We start from the raw sequence: 18369 nt of genomic DNA on the forward strand, positions 1-18369 counted from the left end.
ATGGGTCATGGTGAGCTTCTCATCCCCCAACACCCCCAAGTCCTTCTCCTCAGGGCTGCTCTCCATCCCTTCTCTGCCCAGCTGTAGTTGTGCTTGGGATTGCCCTCACCCACGTGCAGGACCTTGCCCTTGGCCTTGTTGAACTGCATGAAGTTTGCATGGTCCCACCTCTCAGCCTGTCCAGGTCCCTCTGGATGGCATCCCTTCCCTCCAGCATGTCAACCCACCACTCAGCTCGGTGTCGTCGGCAAACTTGCTGAGGGTGCACTCGATCCCACTGTCCATGTCACCAACAAGGATGTCGTGCGGGACAGTGTCAAATGCTTTGCACAAGCCCAGGCAGATGACATCAGTCACTCTCCCTTGTCCACCAACACTGTAACCCCATCGTAGAAGGCCACCAAATTTGTCAGGCACTACTTGCCCTTAGGGAAGCCGTGTTGGCTGTCACCAACCACCTCCTTATCTCCCATGTGCCTGAGCATAGTCTCCAGGAGGGTCTGCTCCATGATCCTGCCAGGCACGGAGGTGAGACTGACCGGCCTGGAGTTCCCTGAATCCTCCTTGTTTCCCTTTTTAAACATGGGGGTTATGTTTCCCTCTTTCCAGTCAGTGGGAACTTCACTGGACTGCCAGGACTTCTCAAATACAATGGAGAGTGGCTTGGCCACTTCATCCGCCAGTTCCCTCAGCACTCGCAGATGCATCTCACCAGGTCCCACGCACTTGTGCACCTTCAGGTTCTTTAGACAGTTTGGAAGCTGATCTTCTCCTACAGTGGGCGGTTCTTCAGTCTCCCAGCGCCTGCCTTTGCCTTCTGCCACCGGAGTGGTGTGGCTGGAGCATTTGCCAGTGAAGACTGAGGCAAACAAGTCACTGAGTACCTCAGCCTTCTCCATCCCCCAGGGAACCAGGTCGCCTGTTTCATTCCAGAGGAGGCCCATATTTTCCCTCGTCTTCCTTTCATTGCTGACGTACCTGTAAAGGCTTTTCTTGTTGCCCTTGATGTCCCTGGCCAGATTTCACTCCATCAGGGCTTTAGCGTTCCTAACCTGATCCCTGGCTGCTCGGACACTTTCTCCACATTCCTCCCAGGCCGCCTGCCCTTGCTTCCACCCTCTGCAGGCTTCTCCTCCGAGTTTGAGTTTGTCCAGGAGCTCCTTGTTCATCCATGCAGGCCTCTGGCCATTTCTGCCTGACTACAGAGCAGGCGCAGTTACTGAATGTCGTCTTTGCTTCAGCCTTTACTGCTAAGGCCAGCCCGCAGGAATCCCAGACCATGGAGGTAGGAGAGAAACTCTGGAGAAAGGAAGACCTTCCCTTGGTCGAGGAGGATCGGGTTAGAGAACATCTCGGCAAAGGTGACACCCACAAATCCATGGACCCTGATGGGACGCACCCACGAGTGCTCAGGGAGCTGGCAGATGTTATCGCCAGGCCCCTCTCCATCATCTTTGAAAGGTCATGGAGAACAGGGGAGGTGCCTGAGGACTGGAGGAAAGCCAACGTCACTCCAGTCTTCAAAAACGGCAAGGAGGATGATCCAGGAAGCTAGAGGCCAGTCAGCCTCACCTCCATCCCTGGAAAGGTGATGGAACAGCTCATTCTGGGGGTCATCAATAAGTATGTGGGGGAGAAGGTGGTTATCGGGAGTGGTCAACGTGGATTCACCAAGGGGAAACCATGCCTGACCAGTCTGATAGCCTTCTATGATGGCATGACTGGCTGGGTGGGTGAGGGGAGACCAGTGGATATTGTCTACCTTGACTTCAGCGAGGCTTTTGACACCGTCTCCTATAACATCCTCCCCATAGGCAAGCTTAGGCAGTGTGGGTTGGATGAGTGGGCAGTGAGGCGGGTTGAGAACTGGCTGAATGGCAGAGCCCAGAGGGTTGGGATAAGTGGCACAGAGTCTGGTTGGAGGCCTGTAGCGAGTGGTGTGCCCCAAGGGTCAGTGCTGGGTCTGGTCTTGTTCGACATATTCATCGATGACCCAGAGGAGGGGACAGAGTGCACCCTCAGCGAGTTTGCTGGCAATACCAAACCGGGAAGAGCGGCCGACACACCAGAAGGCTGCGCTGACAGTTCAGTGAGACCTGGACAGGCCGGAGAGCTGGGCGCAGAGGAACCCAATGAAATTCAACAAGGGCAAGTGTAGGGTCCTGCACCCAGGGAGGAATAACCCCAAGCACCAGGACAGGTTGGGGTTGACCTGCTGGGAAGCAGCGCTGCGGAGAAGGACCTGGCAGTCCTGGTGGACACCAAGCTCTCCATGAGCAGCAGCGTGCCCTCGTGGCCAAGAAGGCCAATGGTACCTGGGGTGCATGGAGAAGAACGTGGCCAGCAGGTCCGGGGAGGTTCTCCTCCCCCTCTGCTCTGCCCTGCTGAGGCCACAGCTGGAGTTGTGTGTCCAGTGCTGGGCTCCCCAGGTCCAGACCAACAGGCAACTACTGGGGAGAGTCCAGGCGAGGGCTGCGAGGATGAGGAGGGGCCTGGAGCATCTCTGGTGTGAGGAAAGGCTGAGAGAGCTGGGGCTGTTCAGTCTGGAGAAGAGAAGGCTGAGAGGGGATCTGATCCACACTTATCACTATCTAAAGGGTGGGCTGTCTAGAGGAAGGGGCCAGACTCTTCTCAGTGGTGCCCAGCGACAGGACAAGGGGCAACGGGCACAAACTGGAACACGGGAAGTTCCACCTGAGCATGAGGAAAAACTTCTTCCCTCTGCGGGTGACCGAGCCCTGGCACAGGCTGCCCAGAGAGGTTGTGGAGTCTCCTTCTCTGGAGAGATTCCAAACCCGCCTGGACGCCATCCTGTGCCACCTGCTCTGGGTGATCCTGCTCTAGCAGGGGGTTGGACCAGCTGATCTGGAGATCCAAGCCCAACCGGCCTGGGATTCTGTGAAGATCCGCAGCCCTCCCCCTCCTCGGGCACTCTGGTGGTTGGCTCCCCTGGGAGCATGGGAAGGACCAGGGTCCTCGTCCCGAGGGGTTAGGCATGGCTGGCAGGTGGCACCTGCCCATCTGCTCAGGGCCACCCTTGGGTGCCTTCACTGCCCAAAATCCCTGGAGATGCCACAGGGCCACCCACTGCTCCCATGGGGGGGGCACCAGGGCTGGTAGGCATGGAGATGGTTGGGGACACGGAGATGGTTGGGGACACGGAGATGGTTGGGGACGTGGAGATGGTTGGGGACACGGAGATGGTTGGGGACACGGAGATGGTTGGGGACATGGAGATGGGCTGGGACATGGAACATGACCCCAGGGTCACAGAGTCCGTGCACAGGGACACCATGGACACACTGACAACCCTCATGCGGCCATTCCATCTTTACTGCAGCAGCCAGGGCCGCGGTGGCCGGAGGTCTCCTGGACAGGGGCTCCGCAGACGCCCAGTGACGGAGTCAGCTCAGCAGCGGCAGCTGCGTGGCCCACGCTGACGCCGGCTCCTTACATGCCATCGTCTGCGGGAGCTGGGCCGGCGGTGGCTCCTCACATACCGTCGGCGAGGGCAGCTCATTGTCTGGCCCGGGCCGTGCCGGCGCCGGCTCCTGCTGCTGGTCCTCATGGCTCTGGACCAGGCCACGCTGGGGCTGGCCGAGCAGGGTCCCGCTTTTATAGGGGTGCCGGGACGCGGCACGTGGAGACGGGGGTGCGTTACAGGGCCAACCTCACCAGTGACATCACAATGCCACCACGGTGCCGCCCGGTAGCGCGTGGGCTCCACAGCTACCGGCCCCCAGGAGGAGGGCAGTCGCCCCGCGGCACCACCACCATGTGCCGGCATGTCCGCTGGTCACCACCCCGGCGCAGGAGAGGCAAGAGGAGCTCCCGGGCCAGCCGGCAGCGCAGGCGGCACAGCAGGAGCAGGCGGCGCAGCAGGAGCAGGGCGCAGCAGGAGCAGGTGGCACAGCAGGAGCAGGCGGTACAGCAGGAGCAGGCGGCACAGCAGGAGCAGGCGGCACAGGGGCAGAGGTACCGGTTGCGGTGCCGGTGGATGTGCCGGTGGCGGTGGTAGTGCCGGTGCTGTGGCTGGCCCCACGGCCAGGGGTGGGAGCCACCGGGGACGGGCACAGCCGCTCAGCATCGCTTCTCCCCCAGGTTCCAAAGCCAGGACCGTCTACCAGTGCAGGAGGAAGAGGAGGGTCCTGTGAGCCCGGGGACACCCATGGGTGCTGTTCTCACCAACTCCAGCACAGAGCTCCCCACCAGCCCCAGGGATGGGGCCCTGGTGGCCCCAGAGGCTGTGGAACCAACAGCACCTGTACAGGAGGAGCCGAGGCCGGCACGGGACACGCAGGCGCTGCCGCTGAGCTGACCCCAGCACGCGGCGTCTGCAGAGTCAGCGCCCCCGGCACCCCCAGCCACCCACCATCGCTGTGCTGCAGCACCACCTGGCTCTACCAATAAACCTGAGTGATCGCAGGGAGGGGCGTCCCTGGTGGGCCTGTGCGCCGGCCGCACGTGTCCCCGTGATCCGTCCGTGTCCCAGGGCTGCGAGTAGCCCACGGGTGTGCGCGTTGGGTGTCCAACGGGTGGGGGTGTTTGGGGCCACCAAGTCTGCCTGTCCAGCAGTTGTGCGTGCCCAGGACCAGGTGTGCACATCCCTGGCCAGCCAGTGGGCACACCCAACGGCTCTGGGCACGGGCATCTCCAGGGATGTGCATGTCCAGGGGCGCACGTGTCCGCCGAGGTGGTGGAGATGGTCCTGCGTCCCTGGGATGGACCCCTGGATGCACTCCTGGATGGACGTGGGTGGGAGGCAGTGAGCAGGGGACAGCGGGATGCTGCCTCCACCCCACACAAAGCCCTGGGAGCTGAGCCTGGCCACAGGACCCCCCCACCCTGTCCCTGGGGCCAGCACGGCCCCCCCGGAGGGGCCAGCTCCTCCCTTGCGCCCCTGGGCAGGTTTGGGCTGCTCGGGATGCTGCCGGGAGCTGGCGGGGCTGGGGATGGACCTTCCTGCCATGGGTGCCGCGCTGCAGCGCGAGGGGCCGGGCGCCGAGGCCAGGGGAGCAGGAGGGGCGGCAGGGAGGAACAGGAGGGACACGCAGCTGCTGCCCACACCCACCCTTCCACCCGCGCCCAGCAAAGACACCGCGCTGGCGAGGGCAGGGCTCCTTCTTGAGCAGCACGAGCAAGATCTGCGACCATCCTCGTCCTCTGATGGGCTCTTCGAAGAGGAAGACTAGGGGCAGGAGCAGGTAGAAGAAGAGGAGCTTTGCCTTGGCAGAGGCCACAGGCCAGGATGACGAAGGCCACCGCCTCCAGGAGCCGCTGCTTCTTGTCGTGCAGCTCCACCATCCCTGCGCGATGCCGCGGCACCCGTCCCGCTGAGACACCAAGCCGTGGAGCAGCACCCACGCTGCAGCTGGGGAGCCTCCGGGGATGCTCCTGGAGGGTGCTGGGCACCCGAGACCCCCCCGGCACCCCCAGCCCCTGCTCAGGCTCATGCACTCACAGCTCTGCTCCTTCTGGGGTCCCGGTGGCCGGGGGGTCCCCCCAGCCCGGCACAGCTGGGTTCTGGCTGGGGCAGCAGGAAGGATGATGTTCACAAGTGGGGTTCCTGGGGTGACGCCGTCCCCTGGGAGGGGACAGCCCTGGATCCTGGTGTCCCTGGGGCCGGGGGGCTGTGGCAGGACCCAGGGCTGGACCTCGGGCAGCTGCCGGCCCCTCTTGCCCCTGCGCCAAGGTTCTGCGGAGCAGCCATGGGCAGGGGGCTCTGGCACGGGGCGCAGGGCAGCAGTGGCCCGGGACAGCCCCGAGCGGCCAGGGAAGCCCTTGCAAAGCTCCTTGGAGCCTCGTCCCTCCCCAGACCACAGTGACCCCCCCACCCACAGCCACGTCCAGGGCGGGGGATGCAGGAGGGCTCTGGCCCATACCGCCCGCCCACAGAGCCCACGTGCCCCCGCTGTGGGACGGGACACTCACGGGACAGTTAGGAGGAGGGACGGGGCCAGGCAGGCCCAGGGACCCCTCGCCCAGCCCTGGGACCCCTCGCCTGGCCCGTGCACCCAAGCACCTAGCCACCCGCCCGGGCAGCGCCGGGTGGATGTGGCACCGCTGGGCGGTTTGGCACGAGTCTCACCACTGGCCGGGGAGCCGCTAAAGCGTTTGCCTTGGCTGGCAGCCCCGACCTCAGCCACAGCCTGCGGTTCCCGTGCCGGGGCAGCGCGGGGCAGCGAGCCAGGCAGGCGGCAGCACCGGCACTGGGTGCAGGGCGCTGCGGGACCTGGCATGGGAACACGGGGCTCGGCCATTCCGCCCCGAGGGAGAATCCCCTGTTTGGGACACCCCAGCACTAGGGATCCTGGGGGGCTTCTCCACGCCTATGGAGAGCAGCAGACTTTTTCCGGGAGCACCAGCACCAGTGGTGCCATCAGCTCCAACGCCGAGTCGGTGGGTTTGGCCCCGTTGCCGTCCTCGCTCTGGCTGCAGGGTGCCGGGGGGTCGCAGCAGCCATCCGGCAGCATCCCTGCTGGGAAAGGCTATGGTGCCTTTAAGGCATCTCCCGCAGCGGGAGCTGGCAGCCGCCGGCGGTGCGGACGCGGACAGCTTGACCGCGAGCCAAGCTGCATGGGGAAATTCATAACATCCCTGAAGTGCTGAGCAGGGCGGAATCGGAGCGCCAGAGCCTGCCGAGCTGTGTGCCTTGGCCCCAGGGAGCCGGGAGTGGGGCCAGCCCAGCTGGCCTCTCCTGCCCCGGAGCCGGGCGTTGCACCCAGCAGCCCGGCCAGAAGGGTGCGGAGAAGTGCCAGGTCTTCAGCAAACCTAGAAAGTCCCATCACGTGGGGGCTGAGTCACGCCAGCGAGGGCGGCCGCCCCTCCTGGGCCCTTTCCAGAGCCCTCGGCAGGATGCGGGAGATGCCTCAGCTCATAGCAAAACCCTTCCCACCATCCAGCCCCGAGGGACGGGCACGAAACAAAGCATCGTCCTGCGCGCCAGACGTCTGGGCCCCACGCCAGCGCCAGCCCGGTCCCAGCCGTCCCCCGCTCTCAGCCAGCGATGGGGAAGGAACATCCCCAGGCACTGCTGGGATGGAGGACCCCGTCCCGCAGGAGCACCCCTGGGTGCCGCAGGGCTGGAGGACCCTGTCCCTCTCCCCCAAGCACAGCCCCACTTGGTGCTGGCCCATCCGGGGAGGGCTGCTCTTACCCAGGAGGAACACGCGGCCTCCTGCACCACCCTGAGTCCTGCGCTGCCTCTGCGGCCCTTGGGTGCTGGGATCCGGGGTCCTGGGCTGGCTGCAAGCGCCGCAGGCTGCAGCGGGCTCCAGGACAGCCCTGCGGGGACCGGGCGGAGGGTTGGGATTGGGATGGGAGCGGCACCCCAAGCTGTCCGCTCCACTGCCCTGCCTGCTCCGGCCAGGCACGAGCCAGGTGGCTGCAGAGCTGCCACCCAAGGGTGCTGGTGGCTCCAGCCCAGCCGGCTCCCTCCCACCCCCTCGGCTCAGCTCTGGAGCTGGAGACTGTAGAAAATCCCAATAAAAGAAGTCAGGCTGGGAAAGTCCTTTTGGGCTGGAAAATGAGCTCATGGGAGTCTGGCAGCAAGCGCCAGCAGCAGCATCATGGCTTTTTGGAGGGTACTGCTCAGGGTGGGGGTAGAGGCAGGACCCAGAGACCTTCCCCCTTGGTGGGCCGGCAGCCCCTGGGCACCCCAACCCAGACCCCCACCTCTCATCCTGGGCACCCCACCGGGCTGCTGGCCCCTTCCCGTTCCTCCGTCCTCGCGGCGCTCCGTTCGCTCCTTCCCCACGGCAGCAGCCCAGGTGGTGCCGAACTTGCACGATCCGGCGAGTCCAGCGCTGCCCGGCCAGCGGCTCCGGCACCGCGCACACCTCAGACCCCGCCGGGGCACGGAGGTGACCTGGGCAGGGCCCAGCCGCTCACACCTCCGGCGGTGCTGGCACGGCGGTGCGGCAGTGCCCGTGCCCGGTGCCCCGCTCCCGCGGTCCCACCGGGGATGCCCCGGGCACGGCGGGCACCACCTTCCCCGGGGGTCCCTCCCGGGCAGAGCACCGGGCAGGGCATCCCCCGCCGCCTGGCACGGCCGGGGGGGGGGGGGTCGGGGCTGGATCCCCGCTGCTCGGCGCCTGCTCTGCGCCGGGACTTGGCTGCGGAGCCCGGGCAGGAACCGCTCCGCGCAGGCGGCTCCCGGGGCCTCCCGGGTCCCCGGGCTCGGCCGGCGGCAGTGCCGGCTGCGGCGGGGCGGGGATGGCGGGGATGGCGGAGCCCCCCCCCCCCCCGCAGCCCCCCCACCCCCCCCCGCCCTGGCTGGCGGGGAGCACGGCCGGGGCTCGGCCGGGACGCGCTCGGGGGTCTCCCGGCGGGGGGAGCCGGGGCCGGGAGCAGCCGGGGCCCGGGGTCCACGGGGAGCCCAGCGCCCCCCCCCCCGGCCGCCCCCGGAGCAGGCTGGGGGGGGACACACCGAGCAGCTGAGCCCGGGCCGGAGGGGTTTGCTCCCAGAACCGCTGTGCAAACAGCTCGGGCGGTCCCGCAAGGGCGGCGGCGGCGGCGAAACCTCCGGGAACAGCCCCGCAGCGCCGGGCCCGGCGGGCAGCTCGGGGGGGGGCGGTGGGCACCAGCGACCCCGTGCCCGGCCGCCCCGGAGCCACCCGGCCGCAGCCCGGTGCTGCACGGGTGGAGGAAGGAGCCGCGGGTTTCCCGTGGGACCGGGGCCAGCGAGCGGCCACAAGCCGGCAGGATGCGTCCCCCGGGGCGTCGTCGTGTCGGTCCCCGGCAGCCCCCTCCCCTGCACAGCGCCGTCGGGGCTGCCGGCAGGATCGGCCCCGGGGTGCTCAGCGGCTGCTCCCCTTCAGCCCCGGGAGCAGGGTCAGACACCGGCCGTGCCGGGACGGCGGGGGCACGGCGGGGTGCTGGGGACGCGGCGGGGTGCTGGGGACACGGCGGGGTGCTGGGGACGCGGCGGGGTGCTGGGGACGCGGCGGGGTGCTGGGGACGTGGCGGGGTGCTGGGGACGCGGCGGGGGCACGGTGCGAGGCCCGCGGGGTGAGCAGGCTGGCCCCGGTGTCCCCGTTCGAGGGAGGGAGCAGCCGGTCACACGGCGGGGGACACGTTTACCCAAGACCCCCGCAGACCCCCGCGCTGCCGCCCTGCCCGGCCCGGCGGGGCGATGCGGGCAGAGGTGCGGGCAGAGGTGCGGGCAGAGGCCCTTTGCCTGTTGGGGGGCAGCGACGGGCTCAGCGGGGGAGAAGAGGGGCGGCGGGGGTGGGAGCCCACCCGGGGCCGCGGGGGGACCGTGCGTGACCGGCCCGGCTCCGCCACGGCCCCGAGCGCCCGTTCCCCCCCCCCACCCCGGGGGTCCCGGCCAGGCGGGGGGGGGCGGGGGCGGGGAGGGGCGGTGAGAGAGGCGGGGGGAGGGCCCGGGGCAGGCAGGGCCGGGGCAGGCAGCGCCGGGCAGGCAGGGCCGGGGGCTGCTCCGCTCCGCTCCGCCGCGGCCATGCTGGGGCTGCCCCTCGCCCTGCTGCTGCTGCTGCTGCTGGCCCCCCCGCCGCCCCCCGCCCGGGCGGCACCCCCCGGCAGCCCCCCCCCCCGGCCCCGCGGGCTGGCGGCCACCCCCGCCGAGCCCGGCCGCCCCGCCGCCACGGGGATGGGCACCCCCGGCAGCACCGCGGGGGCCGCCCCAGGAGGCCCCGCCACCGGCCCCCCCAAAGGCACCGGGGCGGCCCCCTCGAGAGGCACGGCACCGAGGCCCCCCCCAACCACGGCGGGCCCCCCCAAAGGCACCGCGACGAGACCCCCGAGAGGCACGGCACTGAGGCCCCCCCCAACCGCGGCGGGCCCCCCCAAAGGCACCGCGACGAGACCCCCCAGACGCACCGGGGCGGCCCCCCCGAGAGGCACGGCACCGACCTCCCCGAAGGGCACCGCGACGGGCCCCCCCCAGAGCACCGGGGCGGCCCCCCCGACGGGCACCAGGGCCACCCCCCCCCCGGGCAGCGCAGCCCCCTCCAGCCCCGGCCCCCCCGAGCGCGGGCGGCCGAAGGAGGGGGGGGGCCCCGGGGCCAAAGGTAGGAGCCTGGGGGGGCTGGGGGGGCGTGAGCACAGCCCTGTGCGGGGATGTGTGTGCACAACCGCGTGTGCACGGCTGTGTGCGCGAGTGTGTGCGTGTGTGTGGCTGTGCACGACTCTGCAGAGGAATGCGTGTGCACGAGTGTGTGTGCGCGGCTCTGTGTGCAGGGACGTGTGTGTGTACAAATACGTGTGTGCACAGGGCTGCCTCTGCACGAGTGTGTGTGTGTGTGTGTGGCTGTGCACGACTCTGCAGAGGAATGTGCGTGCACAAGTGTGCGTGGAGGGGAGTGGCTTAAAGTGTGCGTGCACAGGGGGGTGTGCGCATGTCTGTGTGTGTTTGGTCGTGTGAGTGTGTGTGCGCGTGCGAGTATGGACGTGTGTGTAGTTTCTGTGTATCTGTGCATCAACATGTGTGAGCGTGCGCTCTGCGTGTGTCTCTGCATTTGTGCAGTTTCTGTGCGTGTGCAACTTGCATTTGTGTGTTTGTGCAGTGTGTGCACACGTGCAGATGTGCGCACGCGTGTGCGCGTGCGTGCGCTGGGGGCCGCGCACACCTCAGGGGCTGTGCTGCAGCGTGTGTAGGGTGAGGGGTGCCCCAGGGTGTCCCTGTGAGCCTCGGGGGGGGGGGGGGGGGGTGTGCGTGTGCAGGGGCGATGGCGCGTGAGGACGCGTGTGTCCCCGAGGGCCGGCAGGCCCCGGGGTGCCGTGTGGGTGGCCCCGGGCCCCACCACCCCGGGGGTCCCTTTGCCCCCCCCCAGCCCCGGCGCTGGGGAAGAAGGTGGTGCGGGTTAAAGTCGTGAAGAAGAAAGTGGTGAAGAAGAAGCCGAAGGCTCCGGCCAAGGAGGCGGCTGCTCCGCAGGAGCCTCGTACGTACGCTGAGCGCCGAGGGAGGGGGCAGAGGGGCCTGCGGGGCTGCACACACACACACGCGTGTGCACACACCTCCGCACCGTGCGCACGCCTCCGTGCCATGCGCGCACACCAAGTCCAGCGCGAGCCGGGTGCTCGGTGCTGGGGCGCACACCCGCAAGCCTCGGCACGTGCACCCACACATGTGGGGAACAGCCCCAGTGCTCTCCTGCGCTCGGGGGGGGGCACAGCCACCACCCTGGCGCCGCACGTGTCATCACACACGCATGGTCCCTGTGCTGTCACACGTGCACGCCCTGCACACGCACAACCTGCAACGCTGTGCACACGCCCTGTGCGTGACAGCACAGAAACACCCCCTGCGAACTGCACACGCACACGTGTGCACACCCCCCCCACCCTGCAGTGGGGATGGGGGACGCTGGCAGGGCTCCCCCCACCTCTGCCGTCCTCCCCGCCCCTCTGCGTGACGGGGAGCGGGGTTCGCGTGACGCAGAGTGGGGTTCGCGTGACGCAGAGTGGGGTTCGCGTGACATGGGGCAGGGCTCGCCCTGGCTGTGGTTGTGGCCGCGGTTGTGGCCGTAGCCGTGGGGCCCGGCTGCATTCCTGCGCCGGGGGCTGGAGCCTGGGGTCTCGCCCACGCGTTCGGGTCTGGCCCCGCAGAGCCTGGGAGCGGGTGCAGGCAGGGCTGCTGCGCCTCGCCGGGCGGGCACGTGTCCTGCGGTATGGCACGGCACGGCACGGCACGGCATGGGAGCTGCCGGGCGTTGCCCCTGGGCACACGGAGAGGGGCGCGGGGTGGGGGCAGCCCCGGGGGAGGGACCCCTGTGCGGGGGCAGCCGTGCATGGGGGTCTCTGAGCGAGCCCGGCCCCCTCTGCTCTGCCCCCAGAGTGTCCCCCCCTGGGGCTGGAGTCCCTGCGGGTGCTGGATTCCCAGCTCCGAGCCTCCAGCGACAAGCGCTACGGCCTGGGCGCCCACCGCGGGCGCCTCAACATCCAGGTAGGAGGTGCACAGCGTGTGCACGGCGTGTGCAGTGTGCGCGTGGCACGTGCATGGCGTGTGTGTCATGTTTACATGGCGTGTGGCGTGTGCGTGCTGTGGGCATGGCACGTGCATGGCATGTGTGCGCTGGGCATGGCGTGTGCATGGCGTGTGCAGTGTGTGCATGGCGTGGGCATGGCGTGGGCATGGCGTGTGCGTGCTGTGGGCATGGCACGTGCATGGCATGTGTGCGCTGGGCATGGCGTGTGCATGGCGTGTGCAGTGTGTGCATGGCGTGGGCATGCTGTGGGCATGGCGTGTGCATGGCGTGGGCATGGCGTGTGCGTGCTGTGTGCATGGCGTGTGCATGGCGTGTGCGTGCTGTGGACATGGTGTGTGCATGGCGTGGGCATGGCGTGTGCGTGCTGTGGGCATGGCGTGTGCATGGCACACGTGTAGCAGGGGTCATCCAGCATGGACCCCTCCAGGTTCACCGTGGCCGGTGGGAGCCAGGCCTGCTGGCAGCACCGGATCCGTCTGCGTGTTAGGGGGAGCGTGGCCGCGGCCCCTCAAAGGGTCCCGTTAAACCAGGGACTGGGTCCCCCGGCCACGTGGCGCTGTGCAGCTCAGAGCCGTCCTGGTGCCGGTGCCGCGTGGGTGCAGCTGCTCGTGGGACCGTCCGGGAGCACGCGGGCGGTGGGGACGTGCCCCAGGCATGGCCCTGCGTCCCCCTCCTGTCCCTGACACCCCCCCCCCACAGTCGGGGCTGTACGACGGGGACTTCTACGACGGCGGCTGGTGCGCGGGGCAGGAGGACACGGAGCAGTGGCTGGAGGTGGATGCCCGCCAGCTCACCAACTTCACCGGCGTCATCACGCAGGGGCTCAACTCCATCTGGACGTAAGGCGCCGGGCAGGGCCAGCCCCGGGGGGCCGGGCGGGGGGCCGGCACCCCACTGACCCTCTCCCCCACGCAGGTACGACTGGGTGACGTCCTACAAAGTCCAGGTCAGCAACGACACGCGCACGTGGCAGCCGTGCCGCAACGGCACCGAGGAGGCGGTAGGTGCCCACAGGGAGCAGCCCCGGGCAGGGGTGGTGGGAGCGGGGACCCCCCTGGCATCCCCAGCCCACGCGGCTCCCCAAGCAGAGCGAGGGCACGGGGGGTTAACCGTGCCGAGGGGATTAACCGTGCCGGGGGGGGTTAACCGTGCGGCTGGCACTGGCGCTGGGCTGGGACCCGGCTCTGTTGCCCTTGGCCTCCCCACCCGTGAGCATCCTCCAGCGCTTCCCCCCGGGCACCAGGCACAAAGGCTGCTTGTCCCCGGCTGCCGCCCCGGCCGCCTGCCAGGCTCCCCCAGTGCACGCGCGTGAGCGCCACGGGGGCACGCGCAGGTGTGCGCGGCGCTGCGTGGCACGGCCGGCTGTGCCCGAAGGCGAACACGGCAGCCTGGTGCTCAGGTGCACGTGTGCGAGCGCTGCGCACACAGAGTCGTGCCTACGTGTGAGGGCAGAGGGGGTGTGCAAGCACCCCGGGGTGTGCACGCGCGTGTGCGGGAAGGTGTGAGACATGGGGGCTGCCAGAGCTGGCTGTGCTGCTCCCATGGCCAGCCCAGCGCTCGGGGTCCCTGTGCCAGCGCCGTGCTGGGGGGGTCTGGGGGTCCCTGTGCTGGGGGCAGGTTTGGGGTCTCTGTGCTGGGGTGAGTCTGGGGGTCCCCGTGCCAGGGACAGGTTTGGGGGTCCCTGTGCTCATCCCTGGAGACCGCGCTGGGGACCCTCCCCTCTGGGTGCTGGGGTGGCGGGTTTGGGGGGCAGAGCAGTGCGGGTGCCCCAGACCCTGTGGCACTGCTGGGGCTCCTGTTCCTTGGCGGGGCCTGGCTCCCCCCCCCGCAGCCCTGTGTCTGCTCCTCATTAGGGGCTGGAGGGGGGCCAGGGGAGGCCGGGGCCGGACGCAGCTGCGGCGCCTGTAACTCTTTGGGCCCCGGCAAGCGGCTCTGCTGCACCCCCCATCCCCACGGCCCCCGGCTGGGTCCCCCCCGCCGGCACAGGGACCCGCAGGGGCTGCATCCCTCCCCCCCCGCCCCCCAGGTCTTCCCTGGGAACAAGGACCCCGAGACGCCGGTGCTCAACCTGCTGCCCTCGCCGGTGGTGGCACGCTACCTGCGCATCAACCCCCAGACCTGGTTCCAGAACGGCACCATCTGCCTACGGGCAGAGATCCTGGGCTGCCCGCTGCCAGGTGGGTACCCGCTGCCTGCTGCTGCCTGCTGCTGCCTGCTGCTGCCCACTGCCCGCTGCCTGCTGTCTGCTGCTGCTGCCTGCTGCCTGCTGCTGCCTGCTGCCTACTCCCCACTGCCCGCTGCCCGCTGCTGCTGCCCGCCGCCCCTCGCCCTCACCCATGGGTGCCCAGGACGGGCACGCTCTGCCAGGGCCGTCCCTGGGGTTGGGGTCCGGGCTGTTCCCACATCCCGGGATCTCTGACCGTGTCCCCCCCGTGCCCACCCGGCTCCTCGCAGACCCGAACAACATCTACGCCTGGCACAGCCAGCCCCTGCCCACCGACAAGCTGGATTTCCGCCATCACAACTACAAGGAGATGAGAAAGGTGCCTGCCCTGCGGCCGCGGCATGGGGCGGGGGGTCTCCGGCACCCCTGGGGGCACCCCCGGTGTGGGGCAGGGGGTCTCCGCACCCCCGGGGTGCCCCTGGCCCCTGACCCTGAGCGCTGCGCCCTCCCCAGCTGATGAAGCGGGTGAACGACGAGTGCCCTGACATCACCCGCGTCTACAGCATCGGGAAGAGCTACCTGGGCCTCAAGATGTACGTCATGGAGATCTCCGACAACCCCGGGCAGCACGAAGTGGGTAGGTGTCCTGCGGGACGTGACGGCTGGGCTGGCCGGGCACCCAGGGGGGTGCAGGATGGGGGCGGGGGGGCTGCGGACACCCAGGCGGGTGCAGGATGGGGACGGGGGGGCTGCGGACACCCAGGGGGGTGCAGGATGGGGACGGGGGTGCCACGGATGCCCAGGCAGGTGCAGGCGGATGGGGACAGAGTTGCCGGGGATGCCCAGGCTGGCACGGGGCACAGAGGACCAGGGCGGCCGGTGCCCCCGCCACCACTGCGCACTGTGCCTGGCAGGCGAGCCAGAGTTCCGCTACGTGGCGGGGATGCACGGCAACGAGGTGCTGGGCCGGGAGCTGCTGCTCAACCTGATGGAGTACCTGTGCCGGGAGTTTCGGCTGGGCAACCCCCGCGTGGTGCAGCTGGTCACCGAGACCCGCATCCACCTCCTGCCCTCCATGAACCCCGACGGCTACGAGACCGCGTACAAGCTGGTAGGGTCAGGCTGCCCGGCCCCGGGGCGCTGAGCACCGACCCACCACGGGACTGTCCCGGCGCCGGTCCCCGGTGACCCCGTCTCCCGGCAGGGCTCGGAGCTGTCAGGCTGGGCCATGGGCCGCTGGACCTACGAGGGCATCGACCTCAACCACAACTTCGCTGACCTCAACACGGCGCTGTGGGATGCCGAGGACAACGACCTGGTGCCCCACGAGTTCCCCAACCACTACATCCCCATTCCAGAGTACTACACCTTCGCCAACGCCACGGTGAGCCCGGCCCCGCGGGCACCCCAAAACCTGCCCCTCCTCCTGCCACACCGTGCCTGGGTGATGCCCACCCGTCGGGGGGGCTGCACGGACGGGGTCTCAGCCGTGCGCCCCGAGGAGGGGGTGCTGGGAGCCTTCGCCCTGGCCCGGCGGGGAGGGGGGGGGGTGTTCACTGCCGGGAACCACCACGGCCCCCTCTGACGTGGGGTCCCCCCAGGTGGCCCCCGAGACGCGGGCGGTGATCGACTGGATGCAGCGGTACCCCTTCGTGCTGAGCGCCAACCTGCACGGGGGGGAGCTGGTGGTCACCTACCCCTTCGACATGACCCGCACCTACTGGAAGGCGCAGGAGCTGACCCCCACCGCCGACGACGGGGTCTTCCGCTGGCTGGCCACCGTCTACGCCACCTCCAACCTGGCCATGGCCAGCGAGGAGCGGCGCCTCTGCCACTACGATGACTTCATCCGCTTCGGCAACATCATCAACGGGGCCAACTGGCACACAGTGCCCGGCAGTGAGTGAAGGGGCCGGCACGGGGAGGGGGGGGGAGGCCAGGGACCCCCCCTGACACCCCCGCATCCGGCACAGGCATGAATGACTTCAGCTACCTGCACACCAACTGCTTCGAGATCACGGTGGAGCTCTCCTGCGACAAGTTCCCGCACGCCTCCGAGCTGCCGGCCGAGTGGGAGAACAACCGGGAGTCCCTGCTGCTCTACATGGAGCAGGTCCGGGACGGGGAACTCCCCCCGGGTGGCTCCGTGGTCCCGGGGGGGGACACGCTGTGGGGTCCCGCAGGGGACGTGGGCACAGAGGGGTCGGGGTTTTGGCAGGGGCCAAGCGGGTGGGAGCGGGACACGGCTCGGGGATCCCCAAAGGGCTCCTTGAGGCTCGATCTGTCCCCCTGCACCTCCCGGAGCGCGGGCTCAGCGTGCAAGGCACACGTGCGACCTGCAGCGTGTGCGTGTTCCATGCGGGGAGTGCCCCCGTGCCCAGGGCAGGCGTGTGCTCGTGCATACCGCGTGTGGCCGGTGCGCGTGCACGGGGGGTGTGCGCTGCCTGTGGGGGTTCGTGCGTGCAAGGCGCGTGCGCCTGGTGTGCCGGAGCTGCCTGTAGCACGCCTGTGCCACGTGTGTGCGCTGCCTGCTGCACGCGCTGTGGCACCGTGTCCTGCACCGGGCTCTGGGCACAAACAGCGCTGGGTGTGACACGGTGGTACACATGGGTGTGCACGCATGTGTGTGTGTGTGTGCACGTGTGTGTGTGCCACCTGCACGCCCACCCTGCTGACACCTGCTCCGGCCCATGGTCCCCAGGTGCACCGTGGGATTAAAGGGGTGGTCCGGGACGAGGACACGGAGCAGGGCATCGCCAACGCCATCATCTCCGTGGATGGCATCAACCACGACGTCCGGACGGGTACAGTGGGGTGGGGACAAGGACGGGACTGGGGAGGGGATTTGGGGACGGGGAGGGGATGGGATTGGGATGGGGATGGGATGGGGATGGGGATGGGGATGGGGATGGGATGGGATGGGGATGGGGATGGGGATGGGGATGGGATGGGATGGGGATGGGATGGGGATGGGGATGGGGATGGGATGGGGATGGGATGGGGATGGGATGGGGATGGGGATGGGATGGGATGGGGATGGGGATGGGATGGGATGGGGATGGGATGGGGATGGGGATGGGGATGGGATGGGGATGGGATGGAGTGGGGATGGGGATGGGATGGGGATGGGATGGGGATGGGGATGGGATGGGGATGGGATGGGGATGGGGATGGGGATGGGGATGGGGATGGGATGGGATGGGGATGGGATGGGGATGGGGATGGGGATGGGATGGGGATGGGATGGAGTGGGGATGGGGATGGGATGGGATGGGGATGGGGATGGGATGGGATGGGGATGGGATGGGATGGGATGGGGATGGGATGGGGTGGGGATGGGGATGGGGATGGGATGGGGTGGGGATGGGATGGGGTGGGGATGGGGATGGGATTTGGGAATGGGATGGGATAGGGAAGTGATTTGGGAATGGGGAGGGAACTGGGGAGGGGATGGGATTGGGGACTGGGGAGGGGATGGGATTTGGGAATGGTGAGGGGATGAGGATGGAGATGGGGATGGAAATGGGACGAGGCTGGGAACGGGGATGGGATGGGGCGGGAGGACTGGGGATGTGCATGGGCTCAGCCCCCCCGGGGCAGCTGACCCCCCGTCCCGCTGCCGCAGCCTTCGACGGGGACTACTGGCGGCTGCTGAACCCGGGCGAGTACGAGGTGACGGCGCGGGCCGAGGGCTACGAGGCGGCCACGCAGCCGTGCCGCGTCTCCTACGAGAACGTGCCCACGCTCTGCAGCTTCCGCCTGGCCCGGGAGCGGCGGCAGCGGCCGCGGGGGCGGCTGGCGGGGGGGTCCCGCCTGGCCCCGGACCTGCCGCTGCGGCTGCGCCGCCAACGCCTCCGCCGCCTGCGCGCCCACCGCCGCACGCCGTGACCGGGGGGGCTGGGGGGGGGGGGGGGGGGGGGGCTGCCCCGGGGCCGCGGGCTCGGCGAGGGGGCCGGGGGCTGGAGGCTGCGCCGGTGGCGGGGCCGGGAGGGCGCGGGGGGCCGCGGGGAGCCGGATCCGGAGCGGGTGCTCCCGGCGTCGCCGCTGTGCGGGACGCCTCGCAGTAAAGTTGGCTGTGCTGCCCCGGCGTCTGCTGCGGCGTGGGGCGGGACGGGACGGGACGGGACGGGGACGGGGATGGGGAGGACGGGGATCGGGACGGGACGGGGACGGGGACGGGGATGGGGACGGGGGGAACGGGACGGGGACTGGGATGGGGACGGGGGGGACGGGACGGGACGGGGGGAACGGGACGGG

At 69.2% G+C, this 18369-nt stretch overlaps 1 protein-coding gene across 1 annotated transcript; it reads left to right on the plus strand.

Annotated features, from left to right (window-relative positions):
- The first annotated feature begins 9387 nt into the window (after window positions 1-9387).
- CPXM1 (carboxypeptidase X, M14 family member 1) lies at window positions 9388-18202 on the plus strand. Its single transcript, XM_075752888.1, has 14 exons — window positions 9388-10031; window positions 10794-10901; window positions 11796-11905; window positions 12648-12787; window positions 12864-12948; window positions 13975-14125; window positions 14403-14491; window positions 14626-14749; window positions 15027-15223; window positions 15317-15496; window positions 15714-16011; window positions 16086-16225; window positions 16814-16916; window positions 17738-18202. Exons 1-14 carry the CDS (start codon window positions 9461-9463, stop codon window positions 17998-18000), a joined length of 2559 nt encoding a protein of 852 aa, XP_075609003.1. The 5' UTR covers window positions 9388-9460; the 3' UTR covers window positions 18001-18202.
- Window positions 18203-18369: the final 167 nt, after the last annotated feature.

This window comes from Balearica regulorum, chromosome 4 (genome assembly GCF_011004875.1).
Source record: "Balearica regulorum gibbericeps isolate bBalReg1 chromosome 4, bBalReg1.pri, whole genome shotgun sequence".
NCBI classification, from domain to species: Eukaryota; Metazoa; Chordata; class Aves; order Gruiformes; family Gruidae; genus Balearica; species Balearica regulorum.